General features: G+C 46.9%; 1 protein-coding gene across 6 annotated transcripts in view; it reads right to left on the minus strand.

Moving 5' to 3' along the window:
* OSBPL10 (oxysterol binding protein like 10) overlaps positions 1-20105 on the minus strand; it is a 360812-nt gene that overhangs the window by 227307 nt on the left and 113400 nt on the right. The window contains exon 1 of one of the 6 annotated variants that reach the window (XM_070777079.1): positions 13420-14214. The exons of the other annotated variants lie outside the window; for them this stretch is intronic. Coding sequence (XP_070633180.1) covers positions 13420-13437 — 18 coding nt within the window. The 5' untranslated portion in view covers positions 13438-14214. Of the gene's footprint in view, positions 1-13419; positions 14215-20105 lie in introns of those variants that run through there. 6 annotated transcript variants of the gene reach the window in all.

Raw genomic sequence — 20105 nt, forward strand, 5'->3', positions numbered from 1 at the left:
AGTAAGAAACGGCTATTTTTAAAACCCTACTTGAAACAATTCCTCTGACGCTGGTGGCTAAATATAAATATCCTGCTCTCTCGACCTTCCTCTGGGGCAAATCAGAAGGCTTTTCCCCAGTCACCCTTCTCCTCTGCAGCCTCTGAGGCCACCCAGCATGCCCGGCCTTTCAAAGTTTACCAGATGATACACCCTCTCCAGATACCTCCTGCATCTGCACACACAGCCTTTTTCTCATGAAGTCTTCTAGTCATCCTTGACCAGCAGCTGTGGGTGAACACTGAGGGCCAGTCCACAATTCTTTGCATGTACGTTTTAATCCCTGGGTCAGGAAGATCCCCTGGAGGAAGACATGGCAACCCACTCCAGTATTCCTGCCTGGAGAATCCCCACGGACAGAGGAGCCTGACGGGCTACGTCCGTGGGGTCGCAAAGAGTTGGACGTGACTGAAGTGACTTAGCATGCAGACCCCTTTCTCTACAAAGGACACTTTCTATCTGTGTCTTCAACTGTTGCCTTTACTCGGAGGAATTACAAATACCCAATGTCAGCCCTCAAACGAACTCCAGATTTCCAATCATCTATAAGATGCCTTCACTTGAATTTATTTACAAAACAGAAATAAGAGTAACAGAGATAGAAAACAAAGAGGGTTTCCAAGGGAGAAAGGGGGGATTAGTGGGAGACTGAGACTGACATATACACAGTGCTACATATAAAATAGGTAACTAAAAAAGGCCTGCTGTATAGCACAGGAAACTCTACTCAATAGTCTGTAATGACCTATATGGGAAAAGAATTTAAAAAACAGTGGACACATGTATAACGGAGCCACTTTGCCTATGCATCAGAAAAGTGTACAGCGCTTTTGTGTATAAATGCATATACAATGTACATTACATTGTATAAATGTACATTACAGTGTACATTACATAATGTACATTAAAAATCAACTATACTCCAATAAAAATTAATTCCAAAAAAATGCCTTCACTTAAAGGACCCTTCTCTCTGCCCTGTTTCCCCCTTTCTTACATCATCATCCATCCATTTCTTACATCATCCATCACAGGCTGGCTTCTCCTGGCCCAGACGCCATTCACTGCTACTGCTAAGTCACTTCAGTCGTGTCCAACTCTGTGCGACCCCTCAGATGGCAGCCCACCAGGCTCCCCTGTCCCTGGGATTCTCCAGGCAAGAACACTGGAGTGGGTTGCCATTTCCTTCTCCAATGCAGGAAAGTGAAAAGTGAAAGTGAAGTCGCTCAGCTGTGTCTGACTCTGAGAGACCCATGGACTGCAGCCTACCAGGCTCTTCCGTCCATGGGATTTTCCAGGCAAGAGTACGGAGTGGGGTGCCATTGCCTTCTCCGGACGCCATTCACAGGTCATCCTAAATCCTCCCCACTCTAGTTCTCACTATTCATGTCTAGTTTTCCCTGTTCAGAGTTCTCCATTCCTGTCCCACTCTCCGCCACCACCCCAGTCCACATCTGTACTGACCCAAGGAAGTCCTCCAAACAGGTGGTCGGAACTGGGCCTCCTCCACACAGAAGCGTGCATATTGGGAGATACAAAATTGAGCCCAATCAGGAAACTGGAGATTTCTCATGGGGAATTTAACTGGGAAAACTGGTTAAATAGAGAACGGAAGAACAGAAAGAACCACCACAGAAAGGTGAGAAATCCTGGAGGTTCGCGCAACCTCTAGGTTGCCTTTAGGGTTGGAGGGATCCTAGCGAGAAGGTTGGGAGCAGCATCCAGAGAGGGCTGGACGCCATAGGCAGGCACTGAGCGGGGCCACGCCCACCTCTGGAGGCAGGACATGGACAGCCACGCCCATCCTCCTTGCCCAGACACTGAGCAGGGCCACGCCCACCTCTGGAGGCAGGGCATGGACAGCCACGCCCACCCTCTTTCCCCAGCGCCATGGCCCACCCAGCTTCCACTCCACAGGCTGAATCGGCTGGAACCCAGAGCAAGGCATCCCTTAAAGGCCTTCCTGACAAAAAGCCAAACAGGCAAATCTGTGCCCTATGAGGTTATTCACAATCGTTTTACATGCCAGGACACCTGCCATAAATGTCTGGTGTTTGCTTGTTAGATCCTGAGGGTGGGGTGGTTATAGAGACTGGCATAAGTCTCTGTCATCTTTTCTCCAGGTCTCTGACCCTCCACCTTACCTCTTGCTGAACCACCCACCCTTTCTCAGGGACACACTGTTTTCTCTTATGCTGTCACTATTTGTTCTCCCTGCAAGAAATACCCGTTCCCCCAACCCCTTGTTCAAGTAATGGCTATACGGCAGGCACAAGGTCATAGCTAAAAACTCTCCTTGGTACAACTCTCCTTCCAAAGGTGAAGATCCCAGCTTCCATCAGGCTGGTTTTAACTCCACCCAGGGACTTTTTTCCTCGGTTCTTTAAAAAAAACAAAAACAACTCATGCTCTACCACTCTCAACTCACCTGCTGTGTTTAAAACAAAAAGAAGCCTACTTTATGAAGAACAACTAGGTCCCCTGCCAGAGCCCATTCTCTTAATGGTGCTTTTACCCCAGAATCAGTGGGAGCAATGCCCGCCCCCCACATGCCCACTCCTTGCTGTCACCTCTCTGCCCATGTTGTAGGTTTAACACAGAATAGTTGGGAGCATTTCTAGCCAAAAGCTAAGGATGCCAGGCCATCTAAAAGCATGGCAAAATGGTCTGTAACACTGCCTTCCCACACATTAAAGTGGAGTTGGATAAAGAGTACAAACAACCTGCTACCCTTCTTATTTAATCATATTCTTGATCATGACATTCTCCTATCATTTAGGAAAAGCTGCAGGTAACAAAATTTATATGGGCCTGAAATTTAGGATCCTTTCAATAGCAAGAAATTCAGAGTTGAGCGGACCCAGAGTCCATTTGGTGATTCTTCCCACCCGTCTGCTCAGCCACCCTATGTGTAGTGGCTTTGGCCCAAAGCACAATCCCTCATGGTGACGCACTGGCTGCCATTGCTCCAGGTTCCAAGTCATCACATGTGAATATCCAGAGTAGGAAGGAAGGGAGATGAGACTAAGGGACTTCCTCCTTCTGCAGCTTTCTTCTTTTACCAACCAGAATAAAAAAAATCCCCCTTCTGCCCACAGCAGCCTCCTCCTCACACCCCACTGCTCAAAATGGGTCTTGTGACCATCCCCAGCTACAGGAGGGGCTGGTGGGTGAGTACTGGCCATGTGGGGCTCAGACCAAGCACAATTCATCGCTGGGCCTGAGACCACTGGCTGTGGAGCAAATCAGGGTTCCAGTGGCAAGAAAAAAGAAGGAATGGCTATCAGGCTAGCACTAAACATCTATGATCCCAGGCAGAGATCATTCTCCCCAGAATCATGTATTTAGGCTGCTTGAAAGAAAGAACACACTTTGAGTACACAGTAAGATGCCAAAATTCTCTTCATTGGGCTTTTGCAGCTATTCTTATTTACCTCAAAGTCATCTAGGAAGCTTCACAGGTGGCGCTAGTAGTAAAGAACCCACCTGCCAATGCAGGAGACTTAAGAGACACGTGTTTGATCCCTGGGTAGGAAAGATCCCCTGGAGAAGGAAATGGCAACCCACTCTAGTATTCTTGCCTGGAAAATTTCATGGACAGAGAAACCTGGCAAGTTCAAGTCTATGGGGTCACGAAGAGTCAGACATGACTGAACTGAAGCAGCTAAATAAGAGATAAATCTTATTCCTTCATTGTAACAGATTTGGTATATGACATACATGTAATAGTCTCAACAAGTGCCTCAGACATGAAGACACGGAAAAACAAATATGTTATCTTGTCTTCCAAAACACACAAGGACAAATTCAGTGGAAATGTTAAACTCCCGGTTCATTTTCACCATCTCAAAAAAAGTAAAAAGAGCTCACAAGCCTGTCTGGCTCCATCTTTCTCAGAGATGAGATGAGCATGATGTCATTGCATCATGTCTATGACACTCGCCACATCTGCTCCCTAAATTCAGACCTTACCGACCCCACCATCTCCTGATCCTGAATCCTTCTGTCCTTCCAGGACACACAACCTCCATTCACACTGTGTCTTTTATCTGCCAGCCTCTTCCCAAGCCCACTCCAGCCCTTCTCTCTGCTGTAAATACCAGCTCACTCATGCTGGTTGAATCAGATCCCCCTAAAACTTCTCTCACCCTCCAGATAGAACAGAAGGGCCCTTCCTTTGGGACTGCACAACACTGGGTTTTTATTTCAACCAGAAACATTTGTTCTAGATTATAACTTATTGTTTAGCCATCAAATTCCACACTGAACAGTCTCAATGCAGCAGCCACATGGAATCTGTTCTCATACCCTGGTGCTTGGAAACGTACCTAGCATATACACAGTAGAAGTCCAAAGAAGGGCTTTTTGTTTGCTTTTTTTTTTTTTTTTAATATAAAGGGCATTTACCCCTCACAGGAAGTCCTTAAAATCTCTGTGGCCGGCTTCTGCTTGCTTCTTCTTCCTTTTTCTACCATCTTTCATTGTTATTCTACGGCTCAGTTAATAGGGTATGCTAAACTATAAACATGGAGGACTTCCCTGGTGGTTCAGGGGCTAAGACTCCACACTCCCAGTGCAGAGGGCCCAGGTTCGATTCCTGGTCAGGGAACTAGATCCCACAAGCTGCAGCAACTAAGAGTTCACTGCTGCTGCTAACGCGCTTCGATTGTGTCCGACTCTGTGCGACCCCACAGACGGCAGCCCACCAGGCTCCGCCCTCCCTGGGATTCTCCAGGCAAGAGTTCGCATGCCCCAACTAAGAGCCTGTGCGGCCAAATATATAAATTAAAAAAAAAAAAAAAACTATAAACATGTCCACGATCCTTGGCAGTTCCTCCCATGGCAGGGGGAGAGGGTTGGTGTCTAGCTGGAAGTGGCACTATGTCCGTTCCACTCCAAGGCTTCAAGAGGCCTTTCAGTTTCTGTTCTTGCTCCTTTGGGAACCCTGGCCAGCCACCTGTGACCAGAACCAGGGTGGCCTGCCAGGGGCTGAGAAACACTCTTCGACTCCCACCCTAACTGCCAGCCAGCAGCCAGTATTGTGAGTAAGGCCATCTACGAACACCAGGCCCAACCCACCTGCCATCTGACTAGACACGCAAGCAGACCGCACGAGAGCCACTGGACTCAGCTCAGGCAAGACGAGAGGCTCAGCATGGCTGCAAGCTGAACAAAACGGTGGTGGTTTCAAGGCACTCTGTTTTAGGACGTCTGCTGTTTGTTACACAGAAGGAGGTACCTAGCACATGAGATCTCAGGATGAACTGGTAACACTGAAAGCTGGATAGGATCTGAGAACACCTTCCAGTCCAAATCTCTAAAAGGAAAAACGAAGGAGACAGTAAAAAAATATCATAAAACTATACTCCAATAAAAATTAATTTTAAAAAGAACAAAGGAAAACTGAGGCCCAGAGAAGCTGAACCACAAACTCCAGGCACACAGAGGCAAGAAAGACTGGGAGATCCCCTTGTTCTAGGACTCACAAGCCTTATCACTTCATAACACACATAAAGCAGGCCTTTCTCTACATTCAAGGGTCTATTATGTACCCAGAAAATGCTCACCAGGAGATTTATGAAGAGAATTATGACACATGCATTCCATTCCATGCAGCTGATTTTTTTTTAAAGACAGATTCATATACTGGCATGGAAAGATTTCCAGGACTATCATGTGACAAATAGAAAAGCAACTCTGTAAAATTCAAAACAGTTCATAAAAGAGGGCTTCATTTCCCTGTCTTGTAAGAAGTTGACTTTCAGGATGGGAACTGAACAGAAGGGCCGAAAGCAAGCAGAAAGCTTCCAACATGTAAAAAAGCAAATCCAAACTCCACTTTCTGTCCACTCCCAACTGAAAATTAAGTGCAAAAGAAACATGCTTTCTTCTTTTCCGACAGAAATACAGAGGTCTGTAGCACACCCCCACCCCAAATCGAACACACAAAGCTGACAATTAAACTATTCGTCATCATAATTACAATATGAATAGCTACTCTCATTCAGCCTCTCTAAAAGTACTCATTTACTATTCTTGCAGTATCTCTACAAAACACGAGGCAGGCGGGCTCCACCTCTGTTACAGAGTAAGACCCTATAGTATAAAAGAAAGCAAACGGCTCAAGGTCAAGGCCCAGGGTGGCACCACCAGAACACCCCCATTTCCTGGCTCTCGGAGCTCAGCTGTCCCAACTCACGTGCTGTGTGCACATCATCCCGTATTTTGAGATGAGCAGGGGCAACTAACATGACGACTCATGCTGGCTTCGAAAGCCTGCAAATCTAAGCAGCCACCTGAGGTCAGTAGCTGAAGCAAGCAGCAAGTCTTCACAAGAGAGAAGACAGGATTTTTTTTTCTTATTTCCAAGGTCAACCAACTCTAGGACTCTTTCATTTCAAAAATCAGATTCTAAAGAAACACCTCAAGTTCAGTTATCCTGGACTGTGTGCATCACACTAGCGGAAAGAATATTTAAGCTTCAAATGTGCAGAGAGGATTCCCTGGTGGTCCAGTGGCTAAGACGCTGCAGTTCCCCTGCAAAGGGCAGGGGTTCAAATGTGCAGAAATCCCGGGGCCCTGGGAGCCTCGACCATGTTTTCCAAGGTAGACATGAAGGGGCGTTGATGAGTAAATGTGCCCTTCAAACCCCTCCCCAGTTCTCAGGACCGCATTTACCTTCGATGAGCAGGGGTGAGGGGTGGGCAGGAAACTCCCTCCACCCCCACCCACAGTGGGATGAGGCAGGAAGACATGCTGCCGGGGGTCCTGACAGTGGCCGAGTGACAGCAGCCCACGGGGAGGCCCAGAGCCCCCGCCCAGAGCCCAGCCCGGATCACACACAGGCTGCCAAGCCTCATTCTCCAGCAAACAATCTCTCCGCTTCTCCACCCACCAGTGCAGCACTACACGTCGGGGAGACTCCACTTCAGAAACACGTGCCAGGGTGCCACCAGCTCTTCTCAGGTTTTTTGAGCAGAATCCTGGCTAGGGTACAAGGCTGCAGAGTGTGGGGTCCCCTTCACTCCATGGCTGGGCCTGGGGAACCCCCCCAACCCAAGATGGCTTGGTGGAGCGGGACTGCCAGTGCACCTGTGCTCCACTATTAAGCTCTCTTAGTTCTTCACTGCATCCCTCGTGGTGGGAGCGGCCCAGGAGTCTCGAGATGTGATGGATGGGCTGTCTCATGCCTAGCAAGAGAACACGGGCTCTCCCAAGAGCAGAGGCTCTGGCCTGGCTGCGCCCCATGCACTGAAGCAGCTTTCCAGCAGCCTCAGGCCCAGAAGAGTCTCAGGGGAAGAGGCAACCGTGTGGGCATGGCTTCAGGTCTCACCTGTGTTGTGGCCTAGCCCTGGGGCCACTGGACCTTCCTGAGCCTCAGTTTCCTCTTCGGTGAAGTCCTAGTGAGGTCGGGTGACACCTACCTCCTAGGACTGTTGGGAGAATTATACGAGGCAGCTGTTCTCAACTAGGGGGGATTTCCTCCCCCAAGCCCCCTCCCCAGCAAGAAGCATCTGCAATCTGGAGACTGTTCTGGGTGTCAGCTCGTGTTGGGGGTGTTACTAGCATCTAGTGGGTGGAGGCCTGGGATACTGCAGAGTGTCTAACAGCACTCAGGATGCTCCTCACAACAAAGAATGGTGCAGCCAAAGATGGTGGCAGTGCAGATGCTGAGGAGCCCTGGCCGCAGGTGATTTGTGTGAAAGGAATTTAGGAATTTTGGGACACCACTTATCACAATGATCATAAGAACATGTTCTTTTTTGGCATCTAAACAAACAATTTCCATGGAACAAAAATAGTTTCCTGTTGTTCTTGCTTTTTTTTTTTTTTTTACTATAATACATGATGCGGATCTAAGAACTTGGAGCTACCCTATAAGCTGTAAAGGAGAGCGTGCCAGGGAAAGTGTACTGCACACAGTAGGAGCTCAATAAATGCCTGCCATCCAGGGAACAGAGGAAACAGCTTTTGAATTTAAAGAGGTCTGCGGGTCTGCCAAGTAGCAGGGCTGAGGGGGATAAAAAGATGATGCCATTAAGAGAAGCTGCCGAGGGATCTCCCTGGTGGTTTAGGGGTTGAGGATCCACCTTGCAATGCAGGGGATGAGGGTTCGATGCTGGGTCAGGGAACTAAGATCCCACATGCCAAGGAGCAACTAAGCCCATGCGCCATAAGTACTGAAGCTTTGCACGCCATACCTAGAGAGACCATGCGCCCCAATGAAATATCCTACACAACATGACGAAGATCCCAAGTGCTGCAACTAAGACCCAACACAGCCAAATAAATAAATATTCTTTAAAGAACGAGAGAGTGAAGCTGCCAAGTAGGTGAATGAAAAAGATATATCTTAAATGCAGGTTTCAGCATCAGCAAACTTTTCCAATTGCCGACCTGGCTAAAGGGGGTTCCGAGGGAAGAAAGATCCTGAAGGTGAATGCCACCCTACTAATGGAACTCAGGGGTCACCGGAAATGTCCCTGTGTTCTGACTCCAAAGGGCTAGCCTCATAACCTCTCCAGCTGGGTGCCAAAGAGTCTGTGGGGGGCTGTGAAAGCAGCTAAGAGTAGATGATGCTGGGGTAAAATTTGTGGTAGAGAACTAGGATCATCAAATCTGTACCACGGGCAAGAGAAGCTGGGGGTGTAGCTGGCTGGCAGAACCAAGAAAACTACAAAGAGGGGTTACACAGTCCCCCTGAGGACCCAAGCCCAGTGGGTGGGTGGGTTAGATGGATGCTCCAGCCCAGAACCAACTCCACTGACACCAAGGCCAAACTGCTCCATTCATTTTCCAAATACTTTCACTCTCCTACATTAACACACGAAAGATCTATTCCTTACATGTAAGATCTATTACTTACAAAACCCTCTTCCCTCCTGGGCCTAAGATCACCCTCCTTGGTAACACTAACACTTCCCTTTTGGGCAAGGCAGGCAGCTTAATTTTAAAATTATGCTCAAGAAGGTATGCAAAATTGTTGCACTTTATTAAGACAATAAAAACTCCCCAAACTTTATCGTTTTAATAAAAGCTGTTCTTAAACTGTGTTTTATTTACTTAATTTGATGGTGTGTTTCGGAGGGTGATGCTTTTACACTTAGTTTTAAGTACATGAAGGGTAATTATCTGTGAAAAATTCTAAAAGAAAAATAGCACTGCACTTAACAGAACATGAAAGTAAAATTGCCCAACAACAGGAAACAGGAAGATGGAGCCAAGAAGAGTAAATCCTCCGGTGGGCTTGTCCAGCTTTACTTCCTGAAGTTTATCAAACTCAAACCCACCGTATTGGATGCTTCCCCATACAGACCTGCTACTGAGAAACACACACAGAACCTCAGGATGCTCTGCTTCTCAACCTGGGGCCGTTTCTACCTGAGGGTCTCAAAGGAAGATGACAGTCATCTCGCTTCTTACCCAACAATTTGGGGAAAGAAACAAAACATGTTTAAATATTAAATCAAGCTAGTATATTTACACAGTAAGATGAATGGGTTGAATTTTTTTTTTTTTAAATACATGGGATTTCTAAAAATGTTATCAGCTAATCAGCATGAACTTCCTTCAACCTCCAGTGGAGAAGCTCTGTTTGCAGAACTCTGAACCCACCTGGGGGCCCCCTACTCCTCTGCCAACTGCCCCAGCACCAGAGGTTTCGGCCAAAGAGGGCAGGCATGCTCACCCCTCATCACTGATAAATTCAAACACAGGGGTGGGGGAAAAGAATTCTTCTCCCAAACAGCATTAAACTTTAAACACCTCAAACCACAGCAAGTATAATCAATTCAGAGAAACAAAAATAGAAGCCTCATGTGAATTGGCAGGAATCTGGAATTATCGAATATCTTCAAGAACATTTGGTTTTTAAGACTTTCAAGGGCAGACTATAAAGAGAACCAGGTGAACCACCGGCTGCCTGGGAGAGTTCTGTCTGCAGATAAAGAGCCAACGTGACCGTGGCCAGAGAGCCACAGCACTTAACCACACGGCCTCAGCAACACTCTTTAAAAAGGAAACTTTCATGAAAATAAACTTTAACCATCTGAGTAACTTACACTTATATATGCCAACTAACAACATGAAAATTTCAAATAGTAATAAAATCCTTTCTTTCAACTCTAAATCTCCAGTTTTCCCTCTTCTCTCCCAGAGGCAACTGCTGCTACAGGCCCTCACGTGTCCTTCCAAAGACCGTACGTTGTGTATTTCTGCTTGCTCTGGCTTTTTCGGCGGGTGTTTCTTTTTTATTTAATAATTTTATCTATCTTTGGCTGTACTGGGTCTTCGCTGCTGCACGCAGGCTTTCTCTGGGTGCAGAGAGCGGGGACTCCTCTGCTGCGGTGTGTGGGCTGCTCACTGCAGCAGCTTCTGCTGTTGCAGAGCCAGGCTCTAGGGTGCTTGGGCTCCAGTAGTTGCAGAGCATGGGTTTAGCTGCCCCTCAGCATGTGGGATCTCTCTGGGCCAGGGATAGAACCTGTGTCCCCTGCACTGACAGGTGGATTCCTGTTTATAGGCCACACGGAAGTCCTTGGTATTTGACTGGTTGATTGGAGGAAGGTGTACCATTGTGGAACCAAAGTGTTTTTCTTCAACTTTCCATCCATTTTAATGTTGGCTATTAAAATAGGTAAAAATTTCTCTTCTGGGACTTCCTTGGTGAGCCAGTGGTTAGGACTCAGCACTTTCACTGCCATGGGCCCAGGTTCAAACCCTGGTCAGGGAACTAAGATTTCACATGCTGTGTGGCACAGCCAAAAAAAAAAAATTATTTTAATTGAAAAAAAAAAAAGAGAGAGAGAGAGAGATTAAGTTACTCTAAACAACAAGTCTGGTCAGTTGCTGCGAGTGGTCCAGGCATAGACAAAACCCAAGTCCTTTGACCCTAATCCCTACTCCACTATATCGATGTCCCATTTGTTTTCAAAAATTTTACTTATGTCAAAAAAGATGAGAAAAGTGAAGAAACAAGCAACAGAACAGGAGAAAACATCTGCAAATTATGTATCTGATGAGTCTAAGTAGCCAGAATATATCAAGAACCTCACAATTCAACAACTAAAAATAAGTAATAACAAAGGATTTAAGTAGACATTTTTCCATGAATGGCTGATAAGCATGTGATAAGATGCCCAATATCATCAGTCACTCAGTTCAGTTGCTCAGTCGTGTCCGACTCTTTGCGACCCCGTGAATCTCAGCACGCCAGGCCTCCCTGTCCATCACCAACTCCCGGAGTTCACTCAAACTCATGTCCATCAAGTCAGTGATGCCATCCAGCCATCTTATCCTCTGTCGTCCCCTTCTCCTCCTGCCCCTAATCCTTCCCAGCATCAGAGTCTTTTCCAATGAGTCAACTCTTCGCAAGACGTGGCCAAAGTACCGGAGTTTCAGCTTTACCATTATTCCTTCCAAAGAACACCCAGGACTGATCTCCTTTAGGATGGACTGGTTGGATCTCCTTGCAGTCCAAGGGACTCTCAAGAGTCTTCTCCAACACCACAGTTCAAAAGCATCAATTCTTTGGCGCTCAGCTTTCTTCCAAGTCCAACTCTTACAGCCATACATGACCACTGGAAAAACCATAGCCTTGAATAGACGGACCTTTGTTTGCAAAGTACTGACATCAGTCATTAGGGAAATGCAAATCAAAACCACAATGACATACAACTTCACTCCCACTAGGATGGCTATAATCAAAAACTGACAAAATCAAGAGTTGACAAGAGGTGGTGAAATTGGAGCCCTAGTTCACGGGGATGTAAACTGAGCCAGCTTTGGAAAACAGTATGGCAGCTCCTCCAAGAATTAATCAGAGTTACCATGCAACTCAGCAATTCCACTTTTAGGCATATACCTGGGGAAAAAATACATCCACACAAAAACTTGTGCACAGACGTTCACAGCAACACCATTCATAACAACAAAAAGGTGAAGGTCAGCCGAATATCCATCAACCGATGAGTAAAAAATGTGGCATATCCAAACAACGGGATATTATCCAGTCATAGAAAGGAATGGGGATCTACGTATGCTTTCCGCTGATTCATATTATTGTCCAGCAGATACTAATACAACACTGTAAAGCAATTAAACGCCAATTTAAAATAAATAAAAATCTTTTTTTAAAAAAGAATGAAGTCCTGATTCATGCTACAACATGGAAGAAGCTTAGAAACATTATGCTAAGTGAAATCAGCCAGACACAAAAGGCCACACAGATAATGACCCTGTTCACATGAAATGTCCAGAACAGGCAACTCTATAGAGACGGTGGTTTGGGATTAGCAGGGGCTGGGAGAGGAGGCGGGTGGAGGAGGACGCTTGACTGCTGATGGGCACAGGGGGTTTTCCTTTGAGGGTGATCAAAGATTCTGGGCTGATAGAGTGCTGTGGCTGCACAACTCTGCAAATATACTAAATTTACACTTTTAAAGAGTCAATTTTACAGTATGTGAATTATATCTCAAATCTTTTTTAAAAGATGGAAGTCCTTGCTAGCTATTCGGCATGGGCAGGCATATTGTCATCCTTTCTGTCCTGACCTATAAAATGTGGTAATAAATTAGTTGTACCTGCCTCACAGGGCTACTGGGAGAAATACCAAAGATCACCCAAGAAAAGCCCCTCCCTTAGTATCTGCCACATAGAAATAATGCTGATAGAGTCCATTTACTATTATTTCCTTTTCCCCAAAATGTGCTCCTTTTGATTGCTATTCTCTTTTCTTTAAAAAAAAAAAAAAAAAGTCAGGATACATATTGTTGCTCTTGAATGATTTTTGGCTACAGGAAGCCCAGAGCTCTTTCTACATCCAAAAAAATAAAAACCTTCCACTACCATGTGTGAAATAGATAGCTAGTGGGAAGCTGCTGAATAGCACAGGGAACTCAGCTCCATGCTCAGATGGCCTCAAGGGGTGAGATGGCGGGATGGGTGGGAAGGAGACTCAGGAGGGAGGGGATATATGGATGCATATAGCTGATTCACCTCCTTGTACAGCAGAAACACACACGACATTGTAAAACAACTGTATTCTTAAAAAAAAGAATCCTCAAATACTTAATATAAAATACTGTAATATTCAAGAAAAGTTAGACTATGATAACTTGAATATAATTTAGGAAACCCAAATCCAGCACCACTACCCTACTAACACTCCTGTGACTCACACACATGCCAGGAGGAGTGAGGAAGAGGAAGCAGAGCCGATATGATTATTAAGAGCTTCAAAAGCACTAAGTGCTTTATCTCCATCGCGACTTGTCGTGACAGTGGTAGATACGGAGGCGGCAGCCCTGATTTCCCCACAGTCCTAGGTGTTAAGGACACAGCTGATGTGTGTGGGTGTGCGCATGTGCACACACACACCCTTACCGTGAGAAGCACGGTCATACAGGTGTGTCCTGGTACACACAGGAGCACTGGGAAAGCAGATCCACTCTGAGCAGGCAGGTCACGAGGGCATCAGAGAACTCTGAACCTGACGACCACATGGTTATTCACCCAGGAAGGAGAGGCAGAGGCGGTTCCTAGCACAGCAGATGCACAGAAGCGGGAAGGATGGGGTGTGCCCAGGTGTGGGGGGCAGGGGTGAGAGTCTGAAAGAGCATGTGCCTGTCGGTGGGGGGAGAAAGCAGACCTGGCCTGGGAGGGGCTGCTCTGGACTGCATCTTAGGACAAGGGGGCAGTAAAGGTCATGCGCCCCAGTGGGCAGCCCCACGGGCACCCTGCCCTTGCTCCTCTGTGCCTCGCAAAAGTGCAGACTAGCTTTCCCAGTACACAGCCTCGAGGTAACCACTGAAAACGGCTTGCTATTCACCTGACCCAGAAAAACCCCACAAAACCATGCAAATCAAGACCTTCATGCTCGGTTTAAGAACACTTGTGAAGTTACCCAGGCGGTAAAGGATACGCATGTTCAAAAAGCCACCAAGTATGTGAAGGATGTCCCTAAATTTACAGAAGAGATGGATCCCACTCTGTTGATCCAGTGAAAGAGCTGGTAGGTGTGCCCAAGTCCAACAGCGGACTGGATGCAAGGTGGATGGCCCCACACAAGTGCTGAATTTTTACTGCACGTGTTCAAAAACGCAGAGTAGGACTTCCCTGGTGGTCCAGTGGTTAAGACTCCACCTTTCCAATGCAGAGTGTGTGCGTCTAATCCCTCGTCAGGGAACATGCAACATGCCACAGGGCTCAGTCAAAAAAAAAAAAAATTTTGGGAAAAAAAAAAAAAAAAACCACAGACAGTAATGCTGAACTTTAGGGTCTAGATGTAGATCCCCTGAACAACGAGCACAGCCAGGTGAACAAAGTCCCCAAGATGGGGCGCAGGACTTTCAGAGCTCACAGTCCAATCAACCCATACATGAGCTCTCCTGGTCACACTGAGATGATCCTGACTGAAACAGAGCAAACTGGCCCTAAACGAGGAGAGGAGGTTGTACAGAAGAAAAAGGATATTCCAGGAGAAACTGAAGAAGCAAAAACTTACAGCCTGGGAATAAATTCTGCAAAAAGATAAAGGCAAATAAAAGTTAGAAAAAACACCTAAAACTAGTTTTCCTGGTGAGCAGCTGGAGTGCGGAGAGTATGGAGAGGAATCTGAGCACTTGAGAACACCAGTTCCTGCCTTCACACAAGGTTAGGGTCCCTGTTGCACAGACAAGGCCATGGGAGAACTGAGAGTGAATAGGATGTTCAGTGCCAAGGCCGGGGGGTAGACGAGAACTCCCGATCAGGAGGGTGCAGGAGAAACCCTAAAGGAAGGACAGAGGGGTTGGGGAGTGCCAATCAACATTTTCAGATTTAAAGAAAACAAAACACTGTCTACAGCACAAGAACAGATTATACTGGACACTGGTAAGCTCCTCCTTGGAAACCATAAAGCCGTAACTGGAGCTTCATCAGCTCTGCCCTACAGAACCTTCTGTGATGATGGAAAACATTCTGTCCTTGTGCCGTATAGTACTGCAGCCATCAGCCAAGCGTGGCTCCTGAGCCCCTGCAAAGTGGCCGAGACTGAGAAACTGGATTTCAGATTTAATTTCAAGTCATTTCCATTTAAACAGCCTCACCTGGCCTGAGGCCTCCGTGCTGGACCGCACAGATTGAGGACCTATGTCTTGTCTGAGCACGCACACACGCTGCTGCTGCTAAGTCGCTTCAGTTGTGTCCGACTCTGTGCGACCCCAGAGACGGCAGCCCACCAGGCTCCCCCGTCCCTGGGATTCTCCAGGCAAGAACACTGGAGTGGGTTGCCATTCCCTTCTCCAATGCATGAAAGTGAAAAGTGAAAGTGAAGTCCTCGGTCGTGTCCAACTCTTAGCAACCCCATGGACTGCAGCCCACCAGGCTCCTCCGCCCATGGGATTTTCCAGGCAAGAGTACTGGAGCGGGGTGCCATTGCCTTCTCCAACGCACACACGCACGCTTGTCCTATTCCTTACAGCCACTCTTTAGACATGGGGAACAGAAGGAGTTTGGGTTCCTTTCCCACTTTTTAATCATTCTATTACTTTTGAGCTGTTCAAACAGTTCAGAGGAATCTCAAATTTGTTTACTCATAAAAGAGAAGTGTTTGATGTCCTGTCCTTTGTCATATTACTCCCCCACCTCTTGGCATTCTCTCAATGAGCCAGCAGCAGTGGCCCCTCTAGGTGAACAGAACCGGGGGCTGTTTCGAGAGGACCAGCTCGCAAGTCTTCATGATTACCATAAATACTCTGGTGTTTGTTTATGTGCAGATGGCGGGATAAGGTGGGGCCAGGACCGGATGACATCTTAAGTCCCTCACAAGCACGTGGTCTCAGAGTCTACAGATGCCGCTGGTCTAGTTCAGGCAGCAGGTGCTTCCTGTAGTGGGGTCCCCAGCCAAGACAGCTAAGCACCTCCCCAAGCCCTCTGGCTCACACCCCAGGGCAGCAGACAGTCGGGAGAGTTGCAGTCATTCATCAGCAGAAACCAGGTTTCCTGGGAGAACCTATTAAATAGCAGCTTCACATCTCCTCCTCATACTTCACCCAAGGCTGTGGAATTCACACAGTCCGATCCAATTACCCACCCACACCTCCCCAGAACAGATAAGCCTCCCCCAGAAATAGTCCACACATCCCCCACACCTCCCCAGATAAAATCTCCAAAAGCCCCCCGCAACGGGATTCCCTGCGTCTGGAAACATGGCTGCCAGGGGCGAGGTCACCAGCCCACCTACTCCTGTGCTTTTAGAATAGAAGGTATTCACAGAGCATGCTTTCCTGAGCCAGAGGGGACATGGAGGTGACCAGTGTGAGCCAGCCTGCCATCCCATCATTCTTCAGCCTTTCTCCTGTCCAGTAACCCTCCCATCTTGCCCTGATGGAAGCCCTGCATCACTGAGAGAGGGGAGGTAGACCAGATGTCCTGACAAAACCAAGGGTGAGAGTCAGGAACTGTACCACCAGTGCCCACTATCACAGGGGGGTTATGTAAGATGGGCAGGTCCTCACTGGACACTAGCTTCCAGGAGAGAAGAGAAGTCCTGCCCAGTCCTGGGGTCACCAGACCTCAGCCACTCCCCCTCCCATGGAGGAGATGGTGCTCTTAAACCAAGAAGTCTCACATGAATTGTACATCAACGATCATTCCGGGGGAAGGAAAAAAAAAAAACAAAGGGAAAAGAAAGATACTTGTGAATCGGGCAGCTTCCACCATGAATGTGTATGTAAACACTCCCTGAAACTCAGCAGCTTTCCAGCTCATTCAAGACTTCCCAAGATTTATAATGAATTTAAAATCCTATATTAGACAATCACATTCCTCCATTTCTAAATCAGCATAATCCTCTACCCCAAAATTTGTGTTTTAATTTAGAATTCTCTAGCAAGGATGAGGAGGCCTAACCATATACCTATCTGATCTAACCACAGTGTCTTCAAATGCTACCAGATAAAATTTCCTAGGACCTACTGCATTCCTGAGTGGATGTGTTGGCTGGGATCTGCTCGTGGAAGTCAGCCTGGGAACCAGATCACTGGAGCCATAAATAGTAATTCGAGGATGGAGCCAGAACTGGGTCTTGTGACCCAAAGAAAGGGCTTCAAATACAATATTATGAACTACTTCAAATGCCCCTAAATATCTACTTTTCCCTACTTAATATCCCCATAGATTTTTTAAGTTACATTTTCCATATTTTTTAGATGGATCCATCTGAGAGGGTAACAGGCAGGAAGGCCAGGGGTCTCCAAATAGAGGAAATAGCCTGCAAGTGTCAGACATTTTTATCTCTCTTAAGCGGCAGGAGGAAACAAACTAGCAATATTTTTTCCTTCTCTATACAAATTTAAAGGGAGGTTTCTCTTAAAATACTGTGTTGCCATAATGACACCCGGCTTCGCCTGAAGTTAGCTATTCTCCAGTCTAGAGATAACCAATGCCTTTTTCTTATGGAAATGTTTGTCTTAAGCTATGCTAATGTACTATGCCTTTACCCCAAACTCTGTCTCCAAGTCGGTTCCGCCTCTTGGCCCAGAACCTACTTGACAAACCAGTATGGATATTGTTCCCCTAATCTATGTAAATGAAACTATTTGTATGGTGGTCTGCCCTTCTTCAAGATTCAAGTTAATCATTTTATGGCCCAGGATAAACCATTTATCCCAAAATGCATCTTATGGGTGAGGGGCCTGGTGCCATTCTGAATTTTAAGACATTCCTTTCTTTCATTAACAGACTGCTAGTGACTATATAACATCCAGCTAAACACTAGCAGGGGGGTACTCTTTCTACCCCCTTCTGATGCCTATGTCAGAAGCTTTCTCTATCTCCTTTATACTTTAATAAAACTTTATTACACAAAAGCTCCGAGCGATCAAGCCTCGTCTCTGGCCCCGGATTGAATTCTTCTCCTCCGGGGGCCAAGAATCCCGGTGTATTTGTGTGATTCAACAACAACCTTTCACATCTCAGGCAAGATTTCCCTTTTTGGGCCTTCACTGGTGGCTCAGTGGTTAAGATTCCACTTGCCAAGGCAAGAGATATGGGCCTGATTTCTAGTCCGGGAAGATTCCACATGCCATGGAACAGCTAAGCCCATGTGCCACAACAATTGAACCAGTGCTCTGCAACAAGAGAAGCCACTGCAGTGAGGAGCCCAAGCACCCCAACTAGAGAGCAGATGCTCGCCGCTACTAAGAAAAGCTCATGCAGCAACAAAGACCCAGCACAGCCCAAAATAAACAAATCTTAAAAAAAATAAAAGGAATCCGCCGTCTAATGCAGAGGATGCAGGCTCGATCCCTGGTTGGGAAACTTAAGATCCCACGTGCCATGCGGGCAACTAAGCCTGTGCACCGCAACTCCTGAGCCCACGCAACTCTGGAGTCCACACAACTCCACGAAAGATCCCACAGGACGCGAAACATCTCCCAAGTGTCACAACAAAGACTCAACGCAGCCAAATTAATAAAAAAAGATACATACTCTGCAAATATTAAAAAAAAAAAGACTTCCCTTGTTTCCTCGTTTCCATCTGGATCTAAACAACAGCAGGAAAACAAAGGATGACAACAGGACGATAAAAGGAAGAACCTGGAAATGCTCTGAGACCCAGGTCAAGATCACGACCTTGCAGAGTCACTGTAAAGACAAACCAGCCCAAACACAGAGGACAGACCCGTGGACGAAGCCTGGTCTCAGAGCCCCTCCCCAGGAGAGGTGGGCGCCTCACGGGCAGAAGCGTGTGCTTTGTGTGCAAGGCATGTGTGGAAAAGACTGGAAGGACGGCCCCACACATGGAGCCACACGACCTGTCTATGTCCCTGCAGAGAAAAGGGTCTGGAAGGATACTCACCCACACAGTATCATCAGAGATTAGGTCTGCGGCTGGGATTGGGGGTGATTTTTTTCCTTCCTTATACTTTCCTATCTTCTGAATGTTTGGCATTGTGTATAGGAAACATTCACAAATTTTTTAAAAAATGCTACTTCCAGTACAGGGGGAAAGATGCTTTCACAAGCTGTCAGCGCTGAACTTGTAACAGGAGTATGTTTCTGGTGGGGATGGGGGCGCTGGTCAGAAAGGAGGCAGCTGAGCATAAAGGGAGCCCTGGGCACCCCCAGAGTTTGAACCCCACACCCCCTCTCTCTCCCTGTGGTGGGGGTGGTTGGAGATTCGACTCCAGAGGCAGCGAGAACCATCACCTCCTGTCAAGTGTTCATCCTTTCGGAGCCGAAAGGTAAGGGAGCTGGTGTGTGTGCTCAGTCGGTTCAGTCACGTCCGATTCTTTGCAAGCCTATGGACTGTAGCCTGCCAGGCTCTTCTGCTCAGGGAATTCTCCAGACAAGAATACTACAGTATGTTGTCATTCCCTTTTTCAGACGATCTTCTCAACCCAGGGATCGAACCCGTATCCCTTGAGTCTCCTGTATTGGCAGGTTCTTTACCACCAGCGCCCCCGGTACTAACGTCCAGTTAGCATCAGAGGAGACTCATGAACTTAGTCTATGGGTCACCCTCACAAGCAAATACACCTTCCATGTCTGGATGAGAAAAGCCAAAGAAGTATTAAAAAATACCTTAAGTTTCCACCAAGTTGAGCCTCTGAAAATTCCTTTACCTGGCCAGAATGAAAGCTAGTAAAACTACAACCTTCAAAATCTGAATTTCCTTTAAACACTTTTCAATGGCTTGGCTATTGTCTCATCACCCCACTTCCCACACAGGGCAAAGTAACCTGGAATCTGTATTATTCATAAGTTCCTCTAACACGCCACCCCACCCTCCAATATCTGCTTCTGTTGATTTTGAAGGACCCTAAGTTCTCTGTGACATTCTGAAAAAAAACACAGCCTATGGGAAAGCAGGTACACACCCCGAAATGCATCAGAAACATACCTGCTGTCCCTGAGGAGCTTGTCCAAGCGCCTAGGGCTGGATTGGTCATCCTTAAAGCCCTGTGCAGTCCCAAATAAATCCGATTTCTCTCGACACTCTCACCAGGTTGAGTCTGAATGTTAACCCCACTTCATCTGCCTAAACATTTGTTCCAGGCAACAGTTGATTCTAAATCAAAAAAGCT

The sequence above is a fragment of the Bos indicus genome, chromosome 22 (genome assembly GCF_029378745.1).
Source record: "Bos indicus isolate NIAB-ARS_2022 breed Sahiwal x Tharparkar chromosome 22, NIAB-ARS_B.indTharparkar_mat_pri_1.0, whole genome shotgun sequence".
NCBI lineage: Eukaryota > Metazoa > Chordata > Mammalia > Artiodactyla > Bovidae > Bos > Bos indicus.